A 24,132-nucleotide genomic window follows, 5' to 3' on the forward strand; every position below is an offset into this window, starting at 1 on the left:
ATTGAAAATAAGGTGGAAGTACTGAGGAATTTAGATTCTACTCCATAGTCAGTGATCAAACATGCTTAAGGAGCTGTAATAAGCTGTCCTTAGGGAAAAGTATTTGCACAGCACATAAAAGACAAATAGTCAGGATAGGAAGCTTCTATTTACTGAACACCTACTGTATGTAGCACATGCTGAAATTATGCACACATTTTCTCATTTAATCTTCAAAAGTAATATATGAAGTACATTTTACAAATGAATCTGACAAGTGATTTCTTACATTTCCGGTTTAAACTTAGATCTATCTGACTGGAAGAAACCAGTGGGAGGTTTTTTGTGTGTGCGTGTGTGATAGGAAGACAGGTTACAAAGATTTGTTTGTGTGAAAGAGGAGAAAGACGCAAACGATGGAGAGGCAATGGGAAAGAAACTAGGGTGGTTTCCATGTGTTACCCCGTGTCGCATGTCTTCTTTGTGTGTGTGACAGTCTGCTTCAGTACACTACGTTATTTTATACATGTATCTTTCATGGTACCTGCCTCATAACAGATCACAACAGCTAACATTCATTACTAATAATGTGCTCAACATTGCTCTAAGAGCTCAGTCTGTGAACTCATTTCACTCACAACAGCCTTCCAAGTGGGTGCTATTAATATAATCTCCATTTTACTAGAGAGGAAACTAAGGCACTAAGGTGTTGAGTAGTGATCATCGTCCAAGCTGGGATATGAACATGGCGGTTTGGTTCCCTATTCTGCCTTTTACTATGACACCCACTGCCTTCCAACTCCATTTCAACAAATACTCACTAAATTAAATGATAGCTCTACTTTCTGATGTCTTGATTTTTACCTTGCTTAATATTTGTAACTAAAATAATAGAGCCTATGGGAATCAGCAAAATCAAGACTGCTGTTTTCTCCTCTGAAAGGAAGAATAAGATGATCGTATCTCCTGAAGATATTATGCAGGAAAGAGGCTCTCTCCTTCAGTACCTGCTCCCTACTTCTAGGATTTGGTTTGAGACCCTTGGTGGATGGCACTGGTTTTTATTGGGATGGGGATGACTGGGAATAGGTTGAGGGTAAGGGTGGGGAAGTCAAGAGTCAGTTTGGACTTGGTTAAGTTTGAGATATCTTTTAGTCATCTAAGTGGACTTATTAAGTGGGTAGCCTGGAACTCAGGGGGCTAGAGATATACATTTGAGATAACAGGCTATTAACAAGGCAACCTTAGAGGGCTATAAGGGAGTCATGAGTATTCCAACATTTTGAGATAAGGTACAGGCAGAAGGGGTGGCAGAGGAAACAAAAGAATATGTATGACTACTAAGTGAACATAGTAGGAAAACGAAGGCGTAAAGCAGCTAATGAAAATTGTATACTGTTTCAGTTTACAAACTTAGGTATGTTCAGATGAGAAGATAAAGCAGCATTAGCTGATCAATATCTATAGAAAAGGTGATTGTCTCACAGCATCTTCCAATGTAGGAGAGAAGAACCATTGAGATATTACAATTGCCCTAAGTAATAATGAACCTATATGTAGTAAGAAACAATATATGAATAGAGTTAGCTAAATAATATTCTGCTAAACTATTAGGCTGGGATCAAAACAGAACAACCAAATAAGGAAGCAAAGCTTCCAAACAGTTCATAACTGCTAGTCCTTCTTTGATGAAATTTAAGCCAAATTCACTCTTGTGTCAGTTCTTTTTTTCTTTTATTGGGGGACTAGAAATATAAGACTTATAATGCAATAATGCATAATCACCAACCCTTCAAAGCAATATTTCAGGAGAAAGCTAACGTATGCTGGGCTTAATACCTAGGTGATGGGTTGATAGGTGCAGCAACCACCATGGCTCATGTTTACCTATGTAACAAGCCTGCACATCCTGCACATGTATCCCAGAACTTAAAATAACATGAAATAAGACAATACTCCAGGAGGAAAATATCCTTTTCAGACTTAAAAATTTTGTGACTCATCTTGACCTAATATTTAGTAAAAGAGAAAGACCACCTATTGTAGGTTCTTGTCTTCAACACATTCTATATCACCTTTTTCTTATATTTGGAGCAAGAATGAATTTGAGAACAGACACAAAGAAAGCCCAGAGGCTGGGCGCAGTGGCTCATGCCTGTAGTCCCAGCACTTGGGAGGCCAAGGCGGGCAGATCACCTGAGGTCAGGAGTTCGAGACCAGCCTGACCAACATGGTGAAACCCCATCTGCACTAAAAATACAAAAATTAGCTGGGTGTGGTGGCAGGCGCCTGTAATCCCAGCTACTCAGGAGACTGAGGCAGGAGAGTTGCTGGAACCTGGGAGGCAGAGGGTGCAGTGAGCCAAGATCACACCAGAGCACTCCAGCCTGGAGTATGGCTCTGTCTCAGAAAAAAAAAAAAAAAAAAAGCCCAGAAATTAATTCTTGTATAATGGTGAATGCATTTTTTGAGATCAGATAACATCAGGCACATTCAGGGTGGTATCGCCATAAACAAATGGATTTTCCACAGGGGTGCCCAGACTACACAATGTCTTTTCAACGAATGTTCTGGGAAAAATATCCGCATGCAGAAGAATGAAGTTGAACCTTTACCGTACACCATATACAAAAAATAACTCAAAATGGACTAAAGAACTAAATGTAAGAGCTAAAACTATGAAACTCTTAGATGAAAACAGATGAAAAGCTTTATGACATTGTATTTGGCGATGATTTATTGGCTATGACACCATAAGCACAGGCAACAACAGCAACAAAAAAGCATAAACTGGGACTTCATCACAATTATAAATTTTGTGTATCAAAGGACACTATCAAGAGTGAAAAGAAGGCCGGGCACGGTGGCTCAAGCCTGTAATCCTAGCACTTTGGGAGGCCGAGACGGGCGGATCGCGAGGTCAGGAGATCGAGACCATCCTGGCTAACACGGTGAAACCCCGTCTCTACTAAAAAATACAAAAAACTAGCCAGGCGAGGTGGCGGGCGCCTGTAGTCCCAGCTACTCGGGAGGCTGAGGCAGGAGAATGGCGTAAACCCGGGAGGCGGAGCTTGCAGTGAGCTGAGATCCGGCCACTGCACTCCAGCCTGGGCGACAGAGCGAGACTCCGTCTCAAAAAAAAAAAAAAAAAAAGAAGATATACAAATGGTCAGTAAGCACATGAAAAGATGTTCAACATCACTAGTCAGAAGAAAAATGCAAATCAAAACTACGATATCACTTCACACCCATTAAAATGGCTGTTACCAACAAAATAAAACAGAAAATAACGAGTGTTGGTGAGGACGTGGAGAAATTGAATTCTTGTGAAGAATTTTACATGCTGAAGGTCATGTAAAATGGTGCAGCCACTGTGGAAGACAGTTAGACAGTTCCTCAAAAAATTAAACTTAGAATTATCATATGATCTAGTAATTCCACTTCTGAGTGCACATGCCCCAAAATTGAAAGCAGGGACTCAGATACTTGTGAACCATGTTCATAACAGCATTATTCACAGTTGTCAAAATGTGGAAACAATTCAATGTCCATCAAAAAATAAACAAGGTGGCTCACACCTGTAATCCCAGTATTTTGGGAGGCGGAGGTGGGAGGCTTGCTTGAGGCCAGGAGTTCAAGACCAGCCTTGGCAGCATAGAGAGACTCTGTACAAAAACAAATAAAAAATTATCTGGTCATGATGGTGTGTACCTGTAGTTCCAGCCACTCAGAAGGCAGGGGCTGGAGGAGTCTGAAGCTGCAGTGAGCTATATAAATAGGTAAACAAGATGTGGTATACACAAAATGGATGGAAATTCTGACCTATGCTGCAATATAAGTGAAGCTTGAAAATACTATGCTAAGTGAAATAATCTAGAACCAAAAGGATATTGTATGATTCTGCTTATGTGAAATATCTGGAATAGGCAAATTCATGCGACAGAAAGTAAAATAGAGGTTACCAGGGCCTGGGGATAGGAGAGAAGGGGTAGTTAGTATTTCAAGGGTACAGAGCTCCTGTGTGGAATCACGAAAAAGTTCTGGAGATGGATGGGGGTGATGAATGCAGAACACTGAGAATGTACTTAGTGCCAATGAAGTGTATACACTTAAAAATGGTTAACATGGTAAATTTTACCACAATAAAAAAAATACCAATCCCAAAAGAGAAATAATAGTTTTGAGAATCTTTGATCACCACTGGCCAGCAAGTTTCTTCTCTTTGTTCTATTGCAGAACTAGCTCTCTTCTGAACTTAGTGCCTGCCTCAGCGAAGGGGAAAGACATCTATTACAACCTTGTTTGTTTGTCAGCCTTCCCTCGATAACATGTGCCAGAGTAAAGCAATCTTCACATTTCATCATAGGCCCCTCAGTGGCTTCTAGAGAGAGCCTCGCTGAAAGAGTCAGCTTTGTGAGTAGTTACTACCTGCAGAATTTGTGTTTCACTACCCTGTCCACTTCATAGGAACATTGTAAGTAATTCCTAACACACAGCGGATACCTACAGCGTTCCAGTATTAACCTTGACACCTGATGAGGACTACATATTTCTACTTTTTTCAGCTTCTGTTTGTGTAGCTGAATCAAAGCTAAGATATGATTGTCCTCCTGGGATGGCTAGATGTCCTTATCACCTGTTAGTAGAGAACAATAAGTTGATGTATACTTGTGTATGTGTCAGCACATGTGTATATGTGTGCATAGAGACACACACAGGCACACACATGGTCTTAGAGTTCTTCGTCTACTTTTCCAAGCATACTTTCATAGATCTTGCCATGTATTTTAGTATATCTGAGAAGTAGGTTGAAGCAGAAAATTTCCCCTCATTTAAGTCTGTGAAAATATATGAGTTAATACTGACACAAGCTCTATTATTTGTTTACTTTGGGAATCATGTTCATCGGATGAAATTATTGTGCGTAATTCATAGGATTTCTGGTGATTTTATATTGATGACCCTGAACATTTTCTAGCCGTAATTCCTTATTCTGAAGATCTGGAAAGCAAAAACTTCTTGAGTTTCTAATATTAAAAATGAGTTTTATGCTATCATCATCTAAAATTAACTATACTCTTGAGGAAAGCATTTTCTAAAAGTCACTGTATTTCTAAAATCCTGTCTTTTTCAAATGCATAAGCATCTCAGGTGAATGTCAAGTCAGTATACATTGCCAGGCCTGCCTCAGTAGTCTGGGTGTTCAGATCTTGGCTTACATTTGGGCCAATCTAGGGCAGGTCTGGAGAAGCTCCAGGGGTTGTGAACTCAGTGAACACCCCCAGGTCCCCAGGAATGTTTGCTGTAGGAAACAGTTCTCGAACACGAACTGCTAGGTTCAAGTTCTGCCCCATCTCTTTCTCTTCCACCAGAACAGCTCTTCTTATACATGCTTCACACATTGGATTTCCATCTCCTTTTTCAAAAGTTTGAAAATTATTTCCCTCCAGTAATCCAGGTTTGGAGTAGCTCCAGAACTGACCTAATGCTCTGGACAGTCTTTGAATCAGAGATGACACGAGGACAGCATCACCGGTCTGGGTTTCAGCAATAGTAGAACACAGCATTTTCTGAAGATACCGATGATTAAAAACATGTAACTTGTAATTGGCCTTGAAGATGCCTGTACTGAAGATATTTTCTCCCTTCCCACCTTCTAGTATTCTAAGACTGAAAGAAAAGCAAATCTAATCCAATAACAGAAATATGATTTACTGAACAAAAAAGGGCAACAAAACTCAAAATGTATTATTAGAACCTAAAAAGAGTGCTTACTATTATGCTTAGAATATAAAACAAGTACTTTTGGTCTGTTTTTAATTAATAAAGAAAAAGAGGGTTATGTGAGGTTGACATCAAAAAGGATAATCTGTCTTCCAGATTCTAAATTATATACCTCTGTTATTCTGACGCACTGTAACCTTTTCTATAGTTTAGATATTGTGTAGAATTAAATCTACTTTGGCCAAAAAAAGAGAAAAAACCCAACATCTAAAAGCAGATGTCATTAGAATGTCTATCTTAGCCAAAGTAACATCCCAACAAGTTACACTCACAAATGCTTAGCTTTCAGAAAGGATAGTTTTCAAAGGTAAGTTGTGAAATGTAGAGCAAAGTCACTAAATGAGATAATTCATTGTATGGAATTATTATTTATAAAGCAGATTAAAGTTAAAAATGTTTTCCCAAGACTTAACTTTAGAATAACATACAGACCTTCTTCTGAATAAAATCAGATTATTTTTATGTAAAAGTACATTTGTATTTTTGTTTGTGCCTGCAACTTTTGCTTTCTTATAGCTTCAGGGATTGAATTCATTTTTTGATTGTCTTAATACATTCTCCTGTGTGTTTAAAAATCAGCTCTATTGAGCTATAACCTGCATGCAAAAAAAAAAAACCCCGTGATTTTAAACAGGCTAATTTGTTTAGTTTTGACAAATTTGTTTACCTATATAGCCACCACACCATCATGTTACACTTAGCATATCTATTTTTGATATTCATCCATGTTGTTTGTTGTTTATTGTTGTGGTATTCCGTTGCATGGATATAATGCAATTTGTTTATTCATTTACTGGTTGATAGACATTTGTGCTATCTCCAGTTTGGCTATTATGACTAAAACTGCTAAAACTGCTATGAACATATTAATATAATTCTTCAGTTGGATATATGTTTTCATTTATCTTGGATGGATACCAAGGAGTGAGATTTTTGCGTTGTATGTTAAATATGTGGGTTTTTAATAAGAGACTGACAAACTATTTTACCATTTTAAATTCCTACAAGCCCTGTATGAAAGTTCCAGTTGCTCTATATCCTGGCCAACATTTGGTGCTTGTTACTGACAGTCTTTTAAATTTCAGCCATTCTATTGGTTGTGTCGTGATAGCACGCTGTATTTTTTTTTTTTTTTTTTTTTTTTTAAGACGGAGTCTCGCTCTGTTGCCCAGGCTGGAATGCAATGGTGAGATCTTGGCTCGCTGCAACCTCTGTCTCCCGGATTCAAGCAGTTCTCTGCCTCAGCTTCCTGAGTAGCTGGGATTACAGGTGCCTGCCACCACGCCCGGCTAATTTTTGTATTTTTAGTAGAGACGGGGTTTCACCATATTTGCCAGGCTGGTCTTGAACTCCTGACATCGTGATCCAACCACCTTGGCCTCCCAAAGTGTTGGGATTACAGGCGTGAGCCACTGCACCCGGGCCAGTGTATGTTTTAATTTGTCTTTTCCTAGTGACTAACGGTGTTGATCATCTCTTCATATGCTTATTTCTCTCTTGTATATCTTCTTTTGTAAAGTGTCTGTTTAAAATTTTGCCCAATTAAAAAATAGTGTTTTCTTCTTTTTATTTAGTTGTAAGAGTTTTTAGACATTCTTTACATATTCGACATGTATAAACACATATTTTTAACAGCTTTATTAAGATACAGTTCACATACCATAGTTAACCCCTTAAAATATATAATTACATGGATTAGTATATTCACAGAGTTGTGCAAATATCACCACAATCTAATTCAGAACATTTTCGTCACCCCCAAAAGAAACTCACACCCATTAGTAGTCAGTCACTCCCCATTCTCTCCCCACCTCGAGCACTACACAGCCACTCATCTACTTTCTGTCTATGTCGATTTGCCTATTTTGGACATTTCATATAAATGAATAATAGAATATGTACTCTTGTGACTGGTTTCTTTCACTTATTAGGATTCATCTATGTTGTATAAGGTTGCATAGTATTCCATTGTATGGATATATTACCTTTTAACTATTTCATCAATTGATGGATTTGGATCATTTACATTTTTTGGCTATTATAAGTAGTGCTGCAATGAACATTCATATATAGACTTGTAGATATGTTTTAAATGTCTCCTGGGTTTATGCACATACGTTTTGCAAATATTTTCTCCCCATCTGTGTATCCCATTCTGATTTTCTTTTCTTTTTCTTTTTTTTTTTTTGAGATGGAGTCTCGCTCTGTCGCCCAGGCTGGAGTGCAGTGGCGGGATCTCGGCTCACTGCAAGCTCCGCCTCCCGGGTTTTCGCCATTCTCCTGCCTCAGCCTCCTGAGTAACAGGGACTACAGGCGCCCGCCACCACGCCTGGCCAATTTTTTGTATTTTTAGTAGAGACGGGGTTTCACCGTGTTAGCCAGGATGGTCTCAATCTCCTGACCTCGTGATCCACCTGCCTCGGCCTCCCAAAGTTCTGGGATTACAGGCGTGAGCCACGGTGCCCGGCCCCCATTCTGATTTTCTTAATGGTATCTTCTTAACAGATTTACATTTTGATGAAGTCCAGTCCAACAATTCTATGATTCATGCTTTTAGTGTCTTATCTAGGAAACTTTTGTCTAACTCAAGATCACAAAGAATTTATCTTCCTCTAGAAGTTTCATAATTTTAGCTTTTGTATTTAAGTCTATAATCCATTTTGAAACAATTTTTGTACATACTATGAGGTAAGAATCAAGTTCATATGGATATCTAATATATGAATATCTAATATCAGCATTGCTTTTTGAAAGGACGATCATGTCACCATTTAAACCTTGAAACATTTGGCAAAAATCAATTGACTATGTATATGTGGGTCTTTTTTCTACTATTATTTCTGTTTTCTTGATCTATATGTCTATTCTCACACCCAGCGCAACTTTGTCTTGATTACTGTAGCTTTATAAAAATCACTCCAGAAATCAGGTAGTGTAAATGTAAGTCCTCCAACTTTTTTTTTTTTTTCAAAATTGTTTTGCCTACTTGATGTCCTTTGCATTTCCATATAAGTGTAGAACCAGCCTGTCAATTTCTACAATATGTTGCTGAGATTTTTAGTGCAATTGCACTGAGTCAATAAATCTTGGGGGAGAATTGACATCTTAATGATATTGAGTCTTCTGATTCATGAACATAGAGTATCTCTCAATTTTCGTTGCATCTTTAATTTCTTTCCAGCAACATTTTGTAGTTTTCAGTGTACAGGTTTTGCCCATATTTTATTAGATATGAGTATTTTATACTTTTGATATTTAAAAAATTTCCATTCTTATCACTAGATAGAATATGATTGATTTTTGCATAATGGCCATGTATCTTCTAACCTTACATTTATCTTTTCTAGTTTTTTGCGAATTCCTTGTTTTCTACACAGCCACTCTATCTGCAAATAAAGTTCTACTTATTTTTTCCCCAATGTGTATTTCCTTCATTTATTTTTGTCGTGTTGCCCTGGGTGGAATCTCCAGTATGATGTTCAATAAAAGTGTGAGAGCAGATATTCTTACCTTGTTCTTAATTTTAGGGGGAGAGCATTAAATCCTACACATTGAGTATGATGTTAACTATAGGTTTTTTGTTGATGCTCTTTATTAGGTTGAGAAAACTCCCTTCTATTCCTGGATTGCTGAGAACGTTTATGGCTTGGTGTTGAATTTTGTCAGATGCTCCTTCCACACCTATTGAGATGATTGTTTTTTCTTTTTATGCTGTAAATACAGTGAATTACACTACAAATGGCCCCTGCCTTATGATGACTTGACTTTATAATCTTTCAACTTTATGATGGTGCAAAAGCAATACACATTCAATAGCAACCATATTTTGATCAAAATATTTTTTGATCAACCATAATTCTGATGTATTTTTGGGCTAGCAATATGCAGTACAATACTCTTGTGATGTTGCAAAGCAGCAGTGATCCACAGCTCCCAGTCAGCCACGTGATCACGAGGGTAAACAACTGATACTCCACAGTGTACTGTGTTGCCAGCATTCAACACTTCCTTATAAAATAGGATTTATGTGTAATGTTTTTGCCCAACTGTGGGCTAATTAAGTGTTTTCAGCATGTTTAAGTTAGGTTAGGCTAGGCTATGACATTCAGTAGGTATACTAAATGCATCTTTGACATGGTATTTTAAACTTGTGATGGGTTTATTGGGCTGTAACCCCTGGGAAGAAGCATCTGTAACTGATTTTTGAATGCTTAAAAAGCTTGCACTCCTAGGATAAATCTCACTGGGTCGTGATGTATTTTCCTTTTCATACATGGTTCAAATTGATTTCCTAAATTTTGTTAATAATTTTTGTATCCGTGTTTATGAGCAACATCAATGTGTAGATTTGTTTCTTGTAACATCATTGTCTGGTTTTGGTATCAGGTTAACGCTGGCTTTACAGGCTGAAGAGGGAAGTGTTTTCTCCTCTTCAATTTTATAGATGAGTTTGTGTAGAATGGGTAGAGTTATCGTCCTTAAATGTTTGGTAGAATTCACTAGTGAAATTGTTTGGGCTGGGAATTTTCTTTTTGGGAAGATTTTTTTTTTTTTTTTTTTTGAGACGGAGTCTCGCTCTGTCGCCCAGGCTGGAGTGCAGTGGCCGGATCTCAGCTCACTGCAAGATCCGCCTCCCGGGTTCACGCCATTCTCCCGCCTCAGCCTCCCGAGTAACTGGGACTACAGGCGCCCGCCACCTCGCCCGGCTAGTTTTTTGTATTTTTTAGTAGAGACGGGGTTTCACCATGTTAGCCAGGATGGTCTCGATCTCCTGACCTCGTGATCCACCCGTCTCGGCCTCCCAAAGTGCTGGGATTACAGGCTTGAGCCACCGCGCCTGGCCTGAAGATTTTTAACTAGAAATGTAATTTCCATTGAAAATAGAAATTTAGGTTATCTATTTCTTCTTGAGTGCGTGTTGGTAGTTTGAGTCAAGAAATATGTCATTTTCATCTAAGTTGACAAATTTACTGGCATAAAGTTCATAATATTTCCTTATAGGCTCTGTAATGATGTGCCTCTTTCAGTCCTGGTGTTAGTAATTTGTATCTCTTTTCTCCTTTCCTTGATCTATCTTGGTAGAGGTTTATCAATTTTAGTAATCTTTTAAAAAATAGATTCTGATTTCATTGATTTACTCTATTTTGTTTTCTGTGCCATTGTTATTATTTCCTCTTTCCTGCTTGGTTTGGGTTTAATTTTGTTTTAATTTCTTAAGATGGAAGCTTAGATAAGATTCAATCCTTTATTTTTTCTAATATAAGCATTTAATACTATACATTTTCTTATATTCACTGCTTTTGCTGCAAGCTACAAGTTTTGTTATGTTGTATTCACCTTTAGCTCATATTTTATAATTTAGTTTTAACCACATCTGGGCTAATGTATTGTCAACTTTCCAGTAATTTGGGGGATTTTTGAGATACATTTGATTTACTGATTTCTAGTTTAATTCTTTTGTAGTCAAATAAAATACTTTATTTGCAATTCTTTTACATCTGAGAGTTGACTTATGGCCCATAGTATGGTCCCTCTTCATGAACGTACCACGTGTTAGGAAAAAGGTGTGTATTCTGCTATTGTTGAATAGAATGTGAACTAGAGCAGAGGACAATGTTCACATATTGAATGTCCTAATATATTCTCCCACTGATAGGAAGAGATGAAATCTGTTCTAAGGTTACATTTTCATGTCAACATAATCACTGCACTTTAATAGTATCCTTTTCAAAGTTCTTTTTAAGTTTGCACAGATTTGAAAAATCTCATTCCCCATCCATTCTTTTCTACCAGGCTATGAAATGTATATTGGTCTTATATTTTCTAGTCATATGCTTCAAGGCGAAGCTTGAGATACTGTCAACTATTCTCATGTGGGATGTGATCCAGGCTAGATAAGAGCATGAATTTCAGGCTGAACATGGTGGCTCACGCCTATAATCCCAGTACTTTGGGAGGCCTAGGTAGGAAGATTCCTCCAGCCCAGGAGTTCAAGACCAGCCTGGGAAACAGTGAGACTCCCTAACTCTCCAACAAACAAACAAACAAACAAACAAAGACAGGGTGTATGCCTGTTGTCCTAGCTATTCAGGAGGCTGAGGTGGGAGAATCACTTGAGCCCAGGAGGTTTGAGGCTGCAGTGAGCCATGTTCACACCACTGCACTTCAGTCCAGGCAATAGAGCAAGACCCTGTCTCAAAAAAAATAAAAAAAAGATGATGGATTTTGGAGTCAGATAAGCCTATGTTCATATCCTCATTCTGCTACTTAAGATGCATGTGTTCATGGGCACATGGTCCTTATTTGTATTTTTTATGAGGCTTTTGTGAACATTCTGATAGTAGTGAAATACCTGTGCATGGCATGAATAAATAATATATGGCCCTGCTAATATTTTTGTTGTGTGTCATATGAGGGAATACTGGGAAAGGTCCACATACATTTTCCTTCTGAAAACTTCTGGTAATGCGTAAATTCCTTTATTAGCCATTTATCCATACATATCAAGCACTGCCCTCACTGAGCTTTATATTACAGCGTGGATGCCTCCTAAGAGTTTATTCTTAGTTCCTAATCCTTTTCAGTGAATCTGTTTGTTGGCAGCTGCTCTCAGTGACAGGAGAAATCAGGCAACATGGTAACAAGCACCTAGGAATGTGGGGTCCTAGAAAAGGAAGTGAATTCTACAAAAGGAGATCCGACTAGGATTGGTCCTATCACTCCTATTGGAGGTAGTCATGTCCACAAGCCAGCAAATACCTGTGCCATATACCATGAGGTTAAGCACCAGGAAGACACTTAGAAATACACTTTCAAAAAATCAAAATAGTAAGGCAATAGAAAAAGAAGGCATAATTTATTATGTCTATTATGACTAATGTTTAATAAGACTTATAAGAAAATTATTAGGATCATTTAACATATATATTCTGGAATTAGAAGCAAAAAAAGTGAGAACATAGCTGAGCCCCCAAAACATGCAAATTATATTTTTATTCAACAAATATTTGTTGTCCCAACTTGTGCCAGGCACCCTGTTAGGCAGTGAGGAATGAGAGTGACTGTGACAAACGTGGTTCCTGTTCCTAGTGGGGAAGGAATAGAAATAATAGTATCAGAGGTATGATGACAGAAGTGCAGGAGCCGAGAGAGTCCTAAAGGCATCTAAACCCAGGCTTCCCTGAAATGACCTGAAGCATGAGATGTGGAGAATTAAGGATTTCAGGAAGAAGGAGCAACCTGTGAAGAGGTTTTGTCAACTCTGACCTCTCCAGAAACATTTAGCCACAAGAAAAATCCATAATTTAGTGGAGACTGTCTAAAACATTTAGTGTTACCCAAATTCAGCTCAAGATGAATCAAATGCAGGATGACAACGTACCCCATTTCACAATTTTCCAAAGAAAATACTGATAATGATGAAAAGAATGACAGCAGTTCAGGCTTGTTGATGCATTTTATTGTGAGATGGGGGGAGTCTGGTAAAAAACTAGAAAATGACCATGATGTAACAAGGAACTTAAAAATGAAGAGTCAGATCTGTAACTTACATACATGAATACAGGAACAAATTGGCACAAAATGTTAAACATTGTTCCCAACACTGTTTATAGAAGGTAATCCTAATTTGGCTTACTAAGGAAATGAGAGTTTTATGGTTAGGCTAATTTCTTAATAAAACTGCAGAGCATCATGCTATTAGTCACACAGTGAATTTCAAAATTTAAGTTTTATATTAAAAACTGGGTAAAGGTAAAATGACTTGATTGTAGTTGTAAAACTAATACATTCCCATTTAAGTTCTGTTCTACAGTCCAAGGCAAGTATAAATGTTAACATAACACTGTTAAATCAAATCTCAATGCAGGAGAACCAATTGCATCTCTACTTTAAATCTTATCAACTTTCCAAATTTTCATACTAAAATATATTATTGTATTAATACAAACTACAGTATTATACACTACACTGTGTAATAAATAAAGAAATATAAAAATAAGACACATAAATATAAAAGTTTTCTAAAACTAAAAGTACATATGTCAGTAAGAAGGGTATTAATACTGCCAGGTTTGAAGACATACAGTACAAAAATGTTGCACAGATCTATAAACTAAAAGAAATAAAATAATACTGATAGGTAAAAATCAGCTAATGTTGTTAATAAATTGGGTCCATAATAACTAACATTTGGAAACAGTTATGAGTCAAATAACAATGGCATGTCCATGTCTGAAATGCAAGTACATGGATAAAGCAGATTAGAAAATTTCCCTTTCGTTTCTGTAGAGAAATTCTGAAAGTCAATTAACATAAAATCAATACTGAGGAACTGAAGGGATGAAATATCCCAGTGTTTCAGTTTCTCTGACAGAGTCAGTGGTTTTAAGTTTTATTTGGGAATTTTGATACAACAAACAAATCAACAAATGCTAGTTATTGTAGGCCACACATTGGATGAAGGCGGGTTAGAGCCTTGAAAATACTGAGAAATGGCACTTACAGCACACAGGTCTTGCTTAAGGCCAAAGGAGATACAAAGCTTCATGTCATATCCTTCATATGTTACCACATATTCAAACACAATCACAAACACTGATTCTGACGATTTTGCTGTCCTTACCAGATTAACACTGTTAGTCCCTGCAATCAGAACTCAATGGCAATCTTTTGAACTCCATTTTAAACCACATGAGTAAGAAAATTCAGTTCTTCTATCAGCTGCTTTCTTAAGGCTAACAATACACTTTAAATGATAATACGCTCTACTAAGACATCTAAATATTAGAAATTACTACCTTCTAGATTGAATTTATAAAAGGTAGTTAGCACGGGTTGGAACTACATTATACTTCTCTGTGAAGGGAATTTTGTAGTGCAGAAGTTCTCACATTTTAAAAAACATAATAAAATACTGAAGCGGATTTAGCATATGTTTACCAATAAAAAATTATAAAATTTCTCCCAATTGTACAGCTTAAGAATAAACCAACATAAGAGTGATAATTAATACTGATAAGATAAAACAATGCCAGATGCATATCTAATTAATCAGCTTCCTTTAACCTCTTATATCGTTGCTCTCTGAGTCATTAAGGTTTTCTCATCTGCTGCATGTTACAAACTTGTTCCTAACTTTGAAAACTGCATGAAAAATTACTAGGTCTGAGGTTCAGGCACACCCGGATTTATTTTGTGTGTGTGTGTGTGTGTGTGTGTGTGTTTTTTGTATTTTGTATTTTTTTAGTTTTTACTTTACACAGTAGTGAACAGGAATCACAGCATACAGGTTACTGTGTTTCCATGAAAAGCAAGGATAATATTGAACAAAATTCATTATCAATTAGAATTTATTTTCCTTCTAGAAAAACGATCAGGCTTCATTTGTCTTTTCTTCAGACACTTGCTCACTACTCTCGCTTACTTTTTGTCCTAAGCTGCTTGCTTGACTTTCAGCCCTGTCATCCTTCATCAGACCTTCAGGTTTTGCTGCTTCTCCCTCATTCTCTGCATCTTCTACCTCTTCTTCTTCCGCTTCTTCCTCCTCCTCCTCCTCTTCCTCATCCCCTTGTGGTTTTTCACATTCTTTTTCTTCCTGCAATTCTTCCATCTCTTTATCCTCCTCCTCTTCCTCTTTTTCACTGTCTTCATCGTCTTCCCTTGTCAAACTCTCTCTCTCGTCCGAGTCGCCCTGTGAGGGAGATGCCCTGGCACCCACATGCTCATTCGAGAGGATTTCAGGCCCTGCCTCTTCCTGCTCTGTGCTGTCACGTTCTTCCGCTTCTCTCTTACAGTAGGAGTAGCGATGATTCATGTGTTGAGAATAAGACCCAGAGTGTGAGAAGCGCTTTCCACATTTGTCACATTGATAGGGCTTTTCTCCAGAATGTAATCGCATGTGTTCAATCAAATGATGTTTGTGTTTAAATGCCTTTTTACAGATTCCACACTCATGAGGTCTTTTACCTGCAAAATAAGAATTCTGTTAAATAAAATGGTGGTATTCAGCAAATAAAATCCTTACATGGTTTTTGGGGTACTTCAGGTTGTAGAAAGGGGAGGGTTGTTAGTTTCATTTTTAAAATATTTCCAGGTCCCAAACTCTTTGCAATATAATACTGCAATTTGTTCTTTGCATTAAAAAAGTAGTGCTCTACACTCTGCTGTGCAGTTGATTAGGTCAATGGGAGCTACATGAGATTGAAATGCCAAAAATACAAGCATCATGACGGCGAGGTGGAAAATGGGCCAAGTGCAGCTGGGAGTAGATGTCTGGTAGTGAGTGAGCACGGTGAGGGCAGGCAGGGACAGACGTGCTGCTCACCTTGTGTTCTTCATTATCACTACCAGTAAGGTCCCTAAAAAGTCATTTTTTTTTTTTCCTAGTCACAAGCTCTGCCCCCAATGAAATTTTAATGTTTACGATATACTTTTTATATATGATAAAACTCATAAATATACATTGTATATGCCGAGCTTCTTTAGAAAACCACAGCCATTGTAGTATCTCAGATTTTTTTGCCCCCTAAGAAACAAGTTTTGGCCCGTGAGGGCAATACTGCCCCTCCTGAGAACGCATGGGCTAGAGGAGTATTGCTGCGCAGACACGAAAAGGACTGGCAACAACAGATCACAGTCAGGATCGAGAATGTCCAATGTCAGAGCTATCAAGCAGGTAACACTAACAAATGCAGAAATGATTTTTAATTTTAGAAACAGTGTAGTTTTTCATATATATTTTTCACTTTGATAATTGCTAATATTTAACTTTGCCTGAAGAGGAAGGGGATTTTCTAACTTTTCTTAGATCTCTGAGAACCAGAGGATTGAGTTACAAGGGGCTGGTTTTGAGAGGTGTGACTTTCTGTTATGTAACACTAGTTTTTAGCTCCAAGAACCTCCCAAGTGTCACTGTATGAATCCACAGATTGAAGAAGGAAAAAACAATTTTATCTTTTCTCACAAGAGTAAAAAATACACTGAAACAGTTTAAGAATATGAAAGATAAATATGGATACTGTAGTCATAATGGCTGGTAGTGGGGGCAGGGAAGAGCGGGTAGGGGATTAAAGAGCTCAGGATGAATCCAGCCCCTTCTACAGCAACCCATGTTAGACAGACACAGGACTGTGCTGGAGCCAGTTTGTACTGGCTGAAGAGTCTACTGCTAAATTTTCAGGAATTCTGCAAGCTGATTGATATCACATTCAAGTTTGAAATCCACCATGATCGGAGTATTTATGCCGCAAAAAGCTGCAAACACCACAAATCAGGGCTTCCTCACCCTTCAGAGAACCAGGTGTTAAAATTTATCAGTACTTCACTGATGGAAGGAATGAAATAGGCCGGGAGTTGGCAACTATTTTCCGTAAAGGGTAGTGAGTATTAAAAGGCTTTGCAGGCCAAATGGTCTGTGTAGCAGCTTCTCAATCCTGCCATTGTAGAACAGCATGAAAGGTGACATAGACAAAATGTAAATGAATGGGCGATGCTGTCTTCCAACTCATTTTATTTAGGGACGCTGATATTTGACTTTCACATAATTTTCGTCAGTCATAAATACTCTTTTCATCTTTTTCAATCATTTAAAAATGTAAAAACAAAAACAAAAACGACCATTCTTACCTCACAGGCCTTAGAAAAACATGGGTATGCTCGCCTTTGGCCTGTGTGCTATAGTTGCCATCCCTGAGTCAATCTAAGGAGGCATATTTTGTGGCAGAATTACAGGATCTCAGAATTACAGGATCTTAGAATCTTCTAGTCCAACCTCTTAGGCAGAACTTCTTACTTAAAACAAAAGATCTTGACTTGCCAGGACAGCCTGCTGCACACTTATGAAGAAGCAGCTTTTTCTTTTATGAAGCCAGATCCTGTCTTCCTATGACTTTAGTCCACTGGTCTCATATTTTTTATTAATGGATACTATGTACTGTTTTTATTAATATAGCATAAGTTTGCATTAAATGAATGTGGACGTAATAAATGCTGTGTCAGCTTAAAGGAATTAAGTCATGGAAAAAAAAACAACAACAACAAAAAACAGATGAAGCAAAAAACCAAAAGGCCCAGACCTTAAGTACTAGGTAGAAGTGGGCAAACAGGTGAAAATGGCCAGATCAGAGAAGTAAAAAATAAGAAAATTAACTCTGGGTTGAGCGTGGTGGCTCATGCCTGTAATCCCAGCACTTTGGGAGGCCGAGGTGGGTAGATGGCTTGAGCTCATTAGTTCAAGACTAGCCTGGGCAACATGGCAAAACCTGTCTATATAAAAATTGGCCGGGTGCAGTCGTATGTGCCTATAGTCCCAGCTACTGAGGAGGCTGAGATGAAAGGATGGCTTGAGCCCAGGAGACGGAGGTTGCAGTGAGCCGAGATGAAGACTGCATGCCACTGCACTCCAGCCTGGGTGACTAGAGCCAGACCTTGTCTCAAAATAAAATAAAAAAATAAAAATAAAAAAAAAAAAAGAAGAAGAAAGAAAATTCTAAAACTTTAGTTTTTAATTTTGCATCTTCCAGTATATCATATCATGGACACTTTTGAATATGTTTGTGTTCACTGACATACCTGTGTGTTCATATTTATGTCTCAATAATGAACTACTCTTTTGGAATATCTTATCACACAAGTCACAAGCATACATTCCATTTTCTGTCTTCCGCATTTTCTTTTTGGGTGGTGTAGAATCAGAGTCATTCTGATCCTCTACATTTGATACTCCTTCTGAGCTAGTATCTTGTCTTTCATCCTAGAGGAAGAAAGGTGTGAGAAAATTTAATTTAACATTAAAAGATAAACAAGAGATATACATAAAAGTATGAGATAAAGAATTACTTTAACTTATACTTTTATACTTTCAAGGACTTGACCAAAGCAAGTACCCTGATCCTCACTGCACATGCGCCCCAAGGGTGGGACCAGATCACAGGTGGAGGTGACAAGGACAAGAGTGAGGTTGGGGATAACACGGTCAAAACTATAGCAAAGACATATACTCAACTGGTACTGGAAAGAAAGCAAGGACACCCAAAAGAAAACATGTAAAATATATAGTAACAGAGTTTATCTGGTTTCATGTAAATCATTACTTTACGAGAAATTTGCAGGTTTTAACTTATTAGTTTGCTAATTAATCACTCATTACTAACCGCATCAGTTGCCTTCATTTTTTCATTCTGGGTTTCACTAAGCAAAAGTTAACATTCTATTTTTAAAACCTGGTCTTTCAATTGTATCCTCCAGAACTTCAGGGTTCTTTAACCTCCACGGTCTCTTTGAAAAGAGAGGTGTGCTCTACCACTTGTCTAAGGAGCAAGATGGAAAAACAATGCAGGAGGGTCTTTTTAACAGAAATAATTGCTAGTCAAAATGAACCTTTAGAATTCCAGGGCGATAAAAAGAAACTCCAGGCAGTCTCATGGAGATAATTTTGGGCAGCACGTTCTTATGTAAGCCGAATAACCCTGCAGGGAGCCTGTTGTGGAACTGGGTCCCCTAAGATCTTTCTACCTTATCTAGAGTGTTCCATGCCATTGCCTCAAACCCACAAATTTTCTAAAAGTTGAAGGTTTTTCACAATATTTCCTATGGCTTTATGAGGCAAGAGAAGTGCAGCCATTTGTTCCTGTCACTTGTGAGTGGCCCCGGTGCTGAAGTAACTTGACTATCACTGCTATTTGATCTAGTCACGTGACATGTGAAATGCTAAGGATGGCTCTTTTTCTATTCAAAGGCATTCAAAGTGTTCTGTACACTAAAAATTTAGAGGAATTCAATGATCATGTAAGAAATTTTTTTCAAGAGTTATCACAAATACAGGAAACCCAATCAGTAGCAATATTTAAGGGAAAAGCAGCAAATACACGTTTGAGCAGGATATTGAAACTATTATACTTACAGAAAATATTTGCATAAAATATCAAATTTGTCTCTAGTATTCATTTGATTCCATCAGAAATTGATGGAAAAAATGGGAAAACATCAACATCAGTGACATGGAAAAAGTCTGGACAATGAGGCATACAATAGCTCTATCCAAAACTATTGTGGGTTTTGGGGTAAGACCAGTTCAAGGGTTCTTCCTGGACAGAATACACACTGTTCTCGTAAACACTAGTGATAGTTAAGGAGGAAAATGCATACATATTTTTAGGTTCACAGCCACACTTCCTCATATACATTATGACTGAACACTGTTTATGCACAGTTCATAAAATGATCAGTAAATTCACAAGATGCGTTCTTTGTATACTTCATTGCTGTTTAATTAAAACCTTTTATAAACAGATGTATTAGTATATAAAAGTGATAGATAAGTTTGCCTGGTATGAACCTGTGAATGGGAACATATTTTCATTTATTAATGACCATAATCAAGGCAGAAACTATTACTAATTCAGGAATTTAGCTATACAAACAGAAACCCAATTAGTGAGTATTTCAATTTTGTTTTTTTATTTCTAACTTCAAACAGGTTTTTAGCTGAGACTTATAAATCATCTTTCACAATAGCATAGCATTCCAAACTTCAAGCTGGTAACAATACCCTGGATTAGCAAACAACCAACTGAAGACATCACACCAGAAAAGTTAAAGCAGACATTGATCCTTTTAAAAATGACCTAGTTGGCTCTACAGGACTGATATTTATTAGACAAACTTAATTGAAATTAATCAAATAGCATTTTACTAGCCAGGTTCAGGATTGGGGGTTTTTACCTGATTTCCATTTGGCTGGATCACTTTCAAGGGTGGTTCTTGGACTGCAGGGCTGACTGTAGTTGAGTATGTGTATGCCACCTGGGGAATCAGAATCGTTTGCTTATTGGCAGCTAGTGCTCGTAAGCATGGAACACTGTTCTGGTCAGCAATGGCCACGATTGTGGGTAACTGGGCAGTGACTGTAGGTATAGCGATATTTATGGGGTTGGCACTTGGTGGGATTACATTTACAACTGGTTCTGAGTCTGTAACACAACTGTCCTTTTGTGGCTCCTTTTTTGCGCAAGACAAGTTCAAGGGTTCTTCCTGGACAGAATAAACACTGTTCTGGTAAACACTAGTGATAGTTGACCTTTCTAATAATTCTCCCTGTTGCTTTGGTAGTGAAAGATCAAGAGGTTCTACTTGTGGCTCTTCTTGTGCACCCTCAGCTGTGTACAAGTAACCCTGTGTATTTCTGGATGAGGAAAGGTTTAGAGGTGATGGGGATGGTGTACTACTTCTGGAACCATTGGTGGTTGATCCCACTGGTAAAACTGGGGAGTTAGTCATCTTCAAAGGACTTTGTAGGTTTACTGTGCTGTCCTGGGGTTCATTTGCATTTGCAGATTGAGGCTGATCATTGTTCTTGGAAGGGATATTTACTTTGCCTGGTTCAGGAGAAGATGGTTCAGAAGACTGCACTGAAATCTGTCCAGCTTGCATCTTTTCAAACCACTTTTTTACTACATCCAGTGGTAGGTTTACTGAATCAGCAATTTTTGAGAGCTCTTCTGCACTTGGTTGTGCATTCAAAGCATAATATGCTTTTAGGAGAGACAAGAGGTTCTTTAAAGGTGGCTGACTGGGAGATAAATTGCCATCTCCAGTAGCTGATGAAACAGAGGACTCAGGTTTCTCAGCTTCTGCTGCAGGGAGTGGAGGAGGCTGAGTAGGCTGCTTTAGGTCATAGTGCTTTAATTCTGGAAGTGCATTAATATCTCCTGGACAATCATCACACAGAAGACAAGTGCTATCATTCACCCCCCCTTCAAAGCTTTTGTCCTTCTCAGACTTAACAGTAAGATCTTCTGGTAACTTTTCACTTTTACAACTGTTTGTAGCAACTGGATTTTCTTTTTTTAAATTTTGAGGAACAACTTGAAGTTGGCTAGGCTGCTCAAGACTATAGTTGATGATAATTTTGGTTGTTCCATCTTGATCAACCAAAGGAAGACTGATGGCTGAAATAACAGAATGGCCACCTTGTTGTATGGGTGAAGCATTGATTGTTTCTTGTTCTTTGGATGCAAGACTGGCTTGATTATTCTCCAACACTTGTCGTATTACATTACCATCTACTGCCACTTTAAGTACATTCTGAATATCACTTAAATTGATACTTATGGGAGACACCAAACCAACTGTTGGCAGAACAACAGCTTGCACCACGCCCTGAGGAGAACTGGTTGCCTGTAATGGGCCACCACCAGTGAAAACCCCATTTTGTAAAGGGGTTGAACAGTTGATTCCTGAAGCAACCACTATGGGTTTGAATTCATAATCCACAGGTTCAGTTTTAATTTGGTTAACAGAAAGCTGTTCCTGAAGGGGTTTATTCTCTATCTTTTGCCGTATCTGTGGTCGTGTGGGACTGCCTGGTGATGCTGAAAGAGACGGTGAAGAACACTGAGATGTCTTGAGTCCTGTTCTTGGTCGCCCATTCACAGGTATCAAGCTGATACATTTCTTACTGCTTATGTGTGAGCTATAGGAGCCAGAATGGGAAAAGCGTTTCTTGCAGTTTGGGCATTCATATGGCTTCTCTCCTAAACAAACAAAAAAATTATATTCACTGAATTATTACATATAAATTTTTATGTATCCTCATTTCCCTAAAACAAGCGATATCGATTTTAAAAAGAAGACTGCCATGCATGCTTGTGAGAGAATTTTATTTAGAATCATCCTTTTAGCTTCAAAACCTATATAAATGTGATGAACGTTAGTAACTTAGTCTCAGGTACATGTCCTGCTAACCAATCATGGAATCTTCGCAGCATATGTGTATAATATTTCTGCCAACCTTTGTAACTTCAAATAATTCTCAAGTACCAAAGGTAATTACATTCTACTCTTTCAAGTATGTTTTTTCTTATTCCGTTTCACCAACCTATATCATTTTCTATATTTTACTTTATTCAACAATCTGTAGGAGAAACATTAAAGAAAAATAAGTAAAATGTTCCTTATGACTTAACAAGTATGAATATCTATCTTTGATTAATAAAAATTCCTGTACCCATAGGGCTTTCTTGAAAATAGTTTTTCCCTAATGGGAGGAAAACTTTAAATATAAGATATTCTATAAGCATTGGCTTATTAAACTGGAATGTATATACCCCCAGGATAAACACTGTAGTGGGTATCAAAGCATCTTGGAGTTTCAATTTTAGTGACAGTGGGTATGATAAAACATTATTTTTATACTAAAACAGAGAAAAACACATTTGTGTGACTTGCTAGGAAAAGCCATGCACTGTCAAAGTAGCCTTGGCTTGCAGAGGCTTCCCTCAAGCTGCTTCGCTAGACTCTGTGGGGTACAAGGCATTTATTCTCCTTGGCTGTTAGGGACACTTTGGTAGAAAATTTTGAAAGCACTGAGCTAAATGGAATATTTTCCTACAAACCTAATGTTTCCTTTGAGTTTTAAGTTATAGTTATAGTTCGCTAATTTATAATTTAAAGGTTACAGACTTCTCCAGTAAGGCAGAAGCCTCTGAGGCTTGTTTGCCATTTATCCCTTGCACCCATCAAAGCACAGGTTGCAAAGATGCTCATTAAACCTTTTTTGGATGAATGAATGCCTAATTGTTGAATGATGAGATGTGATGTCTACTAAGTATGAAAATAAAACTCTCCACCTCCTGTTCTTTTTAAGAATTAAAATGAAAGCAGTGAGGAAGTCAACTTAAGCCCTACTAACAATAGCTTCAATAGTAACCTTCAATGCTAAAATGTGTTTAAAATGTGAGTTATATTTTCTAATAAATATGATTATTTGAAGAATCAAAAATAAGAATTGGAAGAGATTTAAGAAGCCCTGTAGTACAGCCTCCTTTTCAATGAAGAGTTCATTTCATATCATTCTTGACACTAGCTCATCTCTGCTTGAGCTTCTTTAATAAAAGGGGAGTTAGGTCCTGCTGGACAGCCCTGCACAAGAGGGTCCTGTCTGGTTCTGCTGAGGTCCATGGATTTGGGTTCCAATCCTGGCTCTATCACATACTATTTTCTTAAGCTTTCCAAGCCTTAGTTTTTCAATGTGCAAATGCAGATACATTCTCATTGGACTGTCATAGGGGTCATATGAGATTATATAGCAAAACTCTTAGTATGCTCTCAACAAATGCTAGTCACTTTTTAAAAAGGCAATTCTACTAAGAGACAGGCTGAGTTTCAGCCAAAGTCGGCTTGCTATGATGCCTAGTTCCCTATCCTAGTTTGTCCTTCTGATGCCACACAGAACAAGTGTAACTTTTCTTCTCAAGTCAAACCTTCAAATGGATCAAGAGCTGCTTTATGTATTCTTAAACTTCTCTTATGTAGGTTAAATATAGCTAGGTCCTTCAAACATTCTGCACAGGATGTGGTTTTTAGAACCCT

At 37.8% G+C, this 24,132-nt stretch overlaps 1 protein-coding gene across 17 annotated transcripts in view; it reads right to left on the reverse strand.

Annotated features, from left to right (window-relative positions):
- Positions 1 to 13,200: 13,200 nt before the first annotated feature.
- The window catches only part of LOC105479938 (zinc finger E-box binding homeobox 1), a 184,925-nt gene continuing 173,993 nt past the window's right edge, over positions 13,201 to 24,132 (reverse strand). For all 17 annotated transcript variants that reach the window (XM_024792269.2, XM_011738285.3, XM_011738287.2 and 14 more), the window contains 3 exons: positions 20,485 to 22,295; positions 18,334 to 18,514; positions 13,201 to 15,729 (listed from right to left, as the gene is read on the reverse strand). In XM_024792269.2, coding sequence (XP_024648037.2) covers positions 15,137 to 15,729; positions 18,334 to 18,514; positions 20,485 to 22,295 — 2,585 coding nt within the window. In that variant the 3' untranslated portion in view covers positions 13,201 to 15,136. The remainder of the gene's footprint in view (positions 15,730 to 18,333; positions 18,515 to 20,484; positions 22,296 to 24,132) is intronic.

This window comes from Macaca nemestrina, chromosome 9, assembly GCF_043159975.1.
Source record: "Macaca nemestrina isolate mMacNem1 chromosome 9, mMacNem.hap1, whole genome shotgun sequence".
NCBI classification, from domain to species: domain Eukaryota; kingdom Metazoa; phylum Chordata; class Mammalia; order Primates; family Cercopithecidae; genus Macaca; species Macaca nemestrina.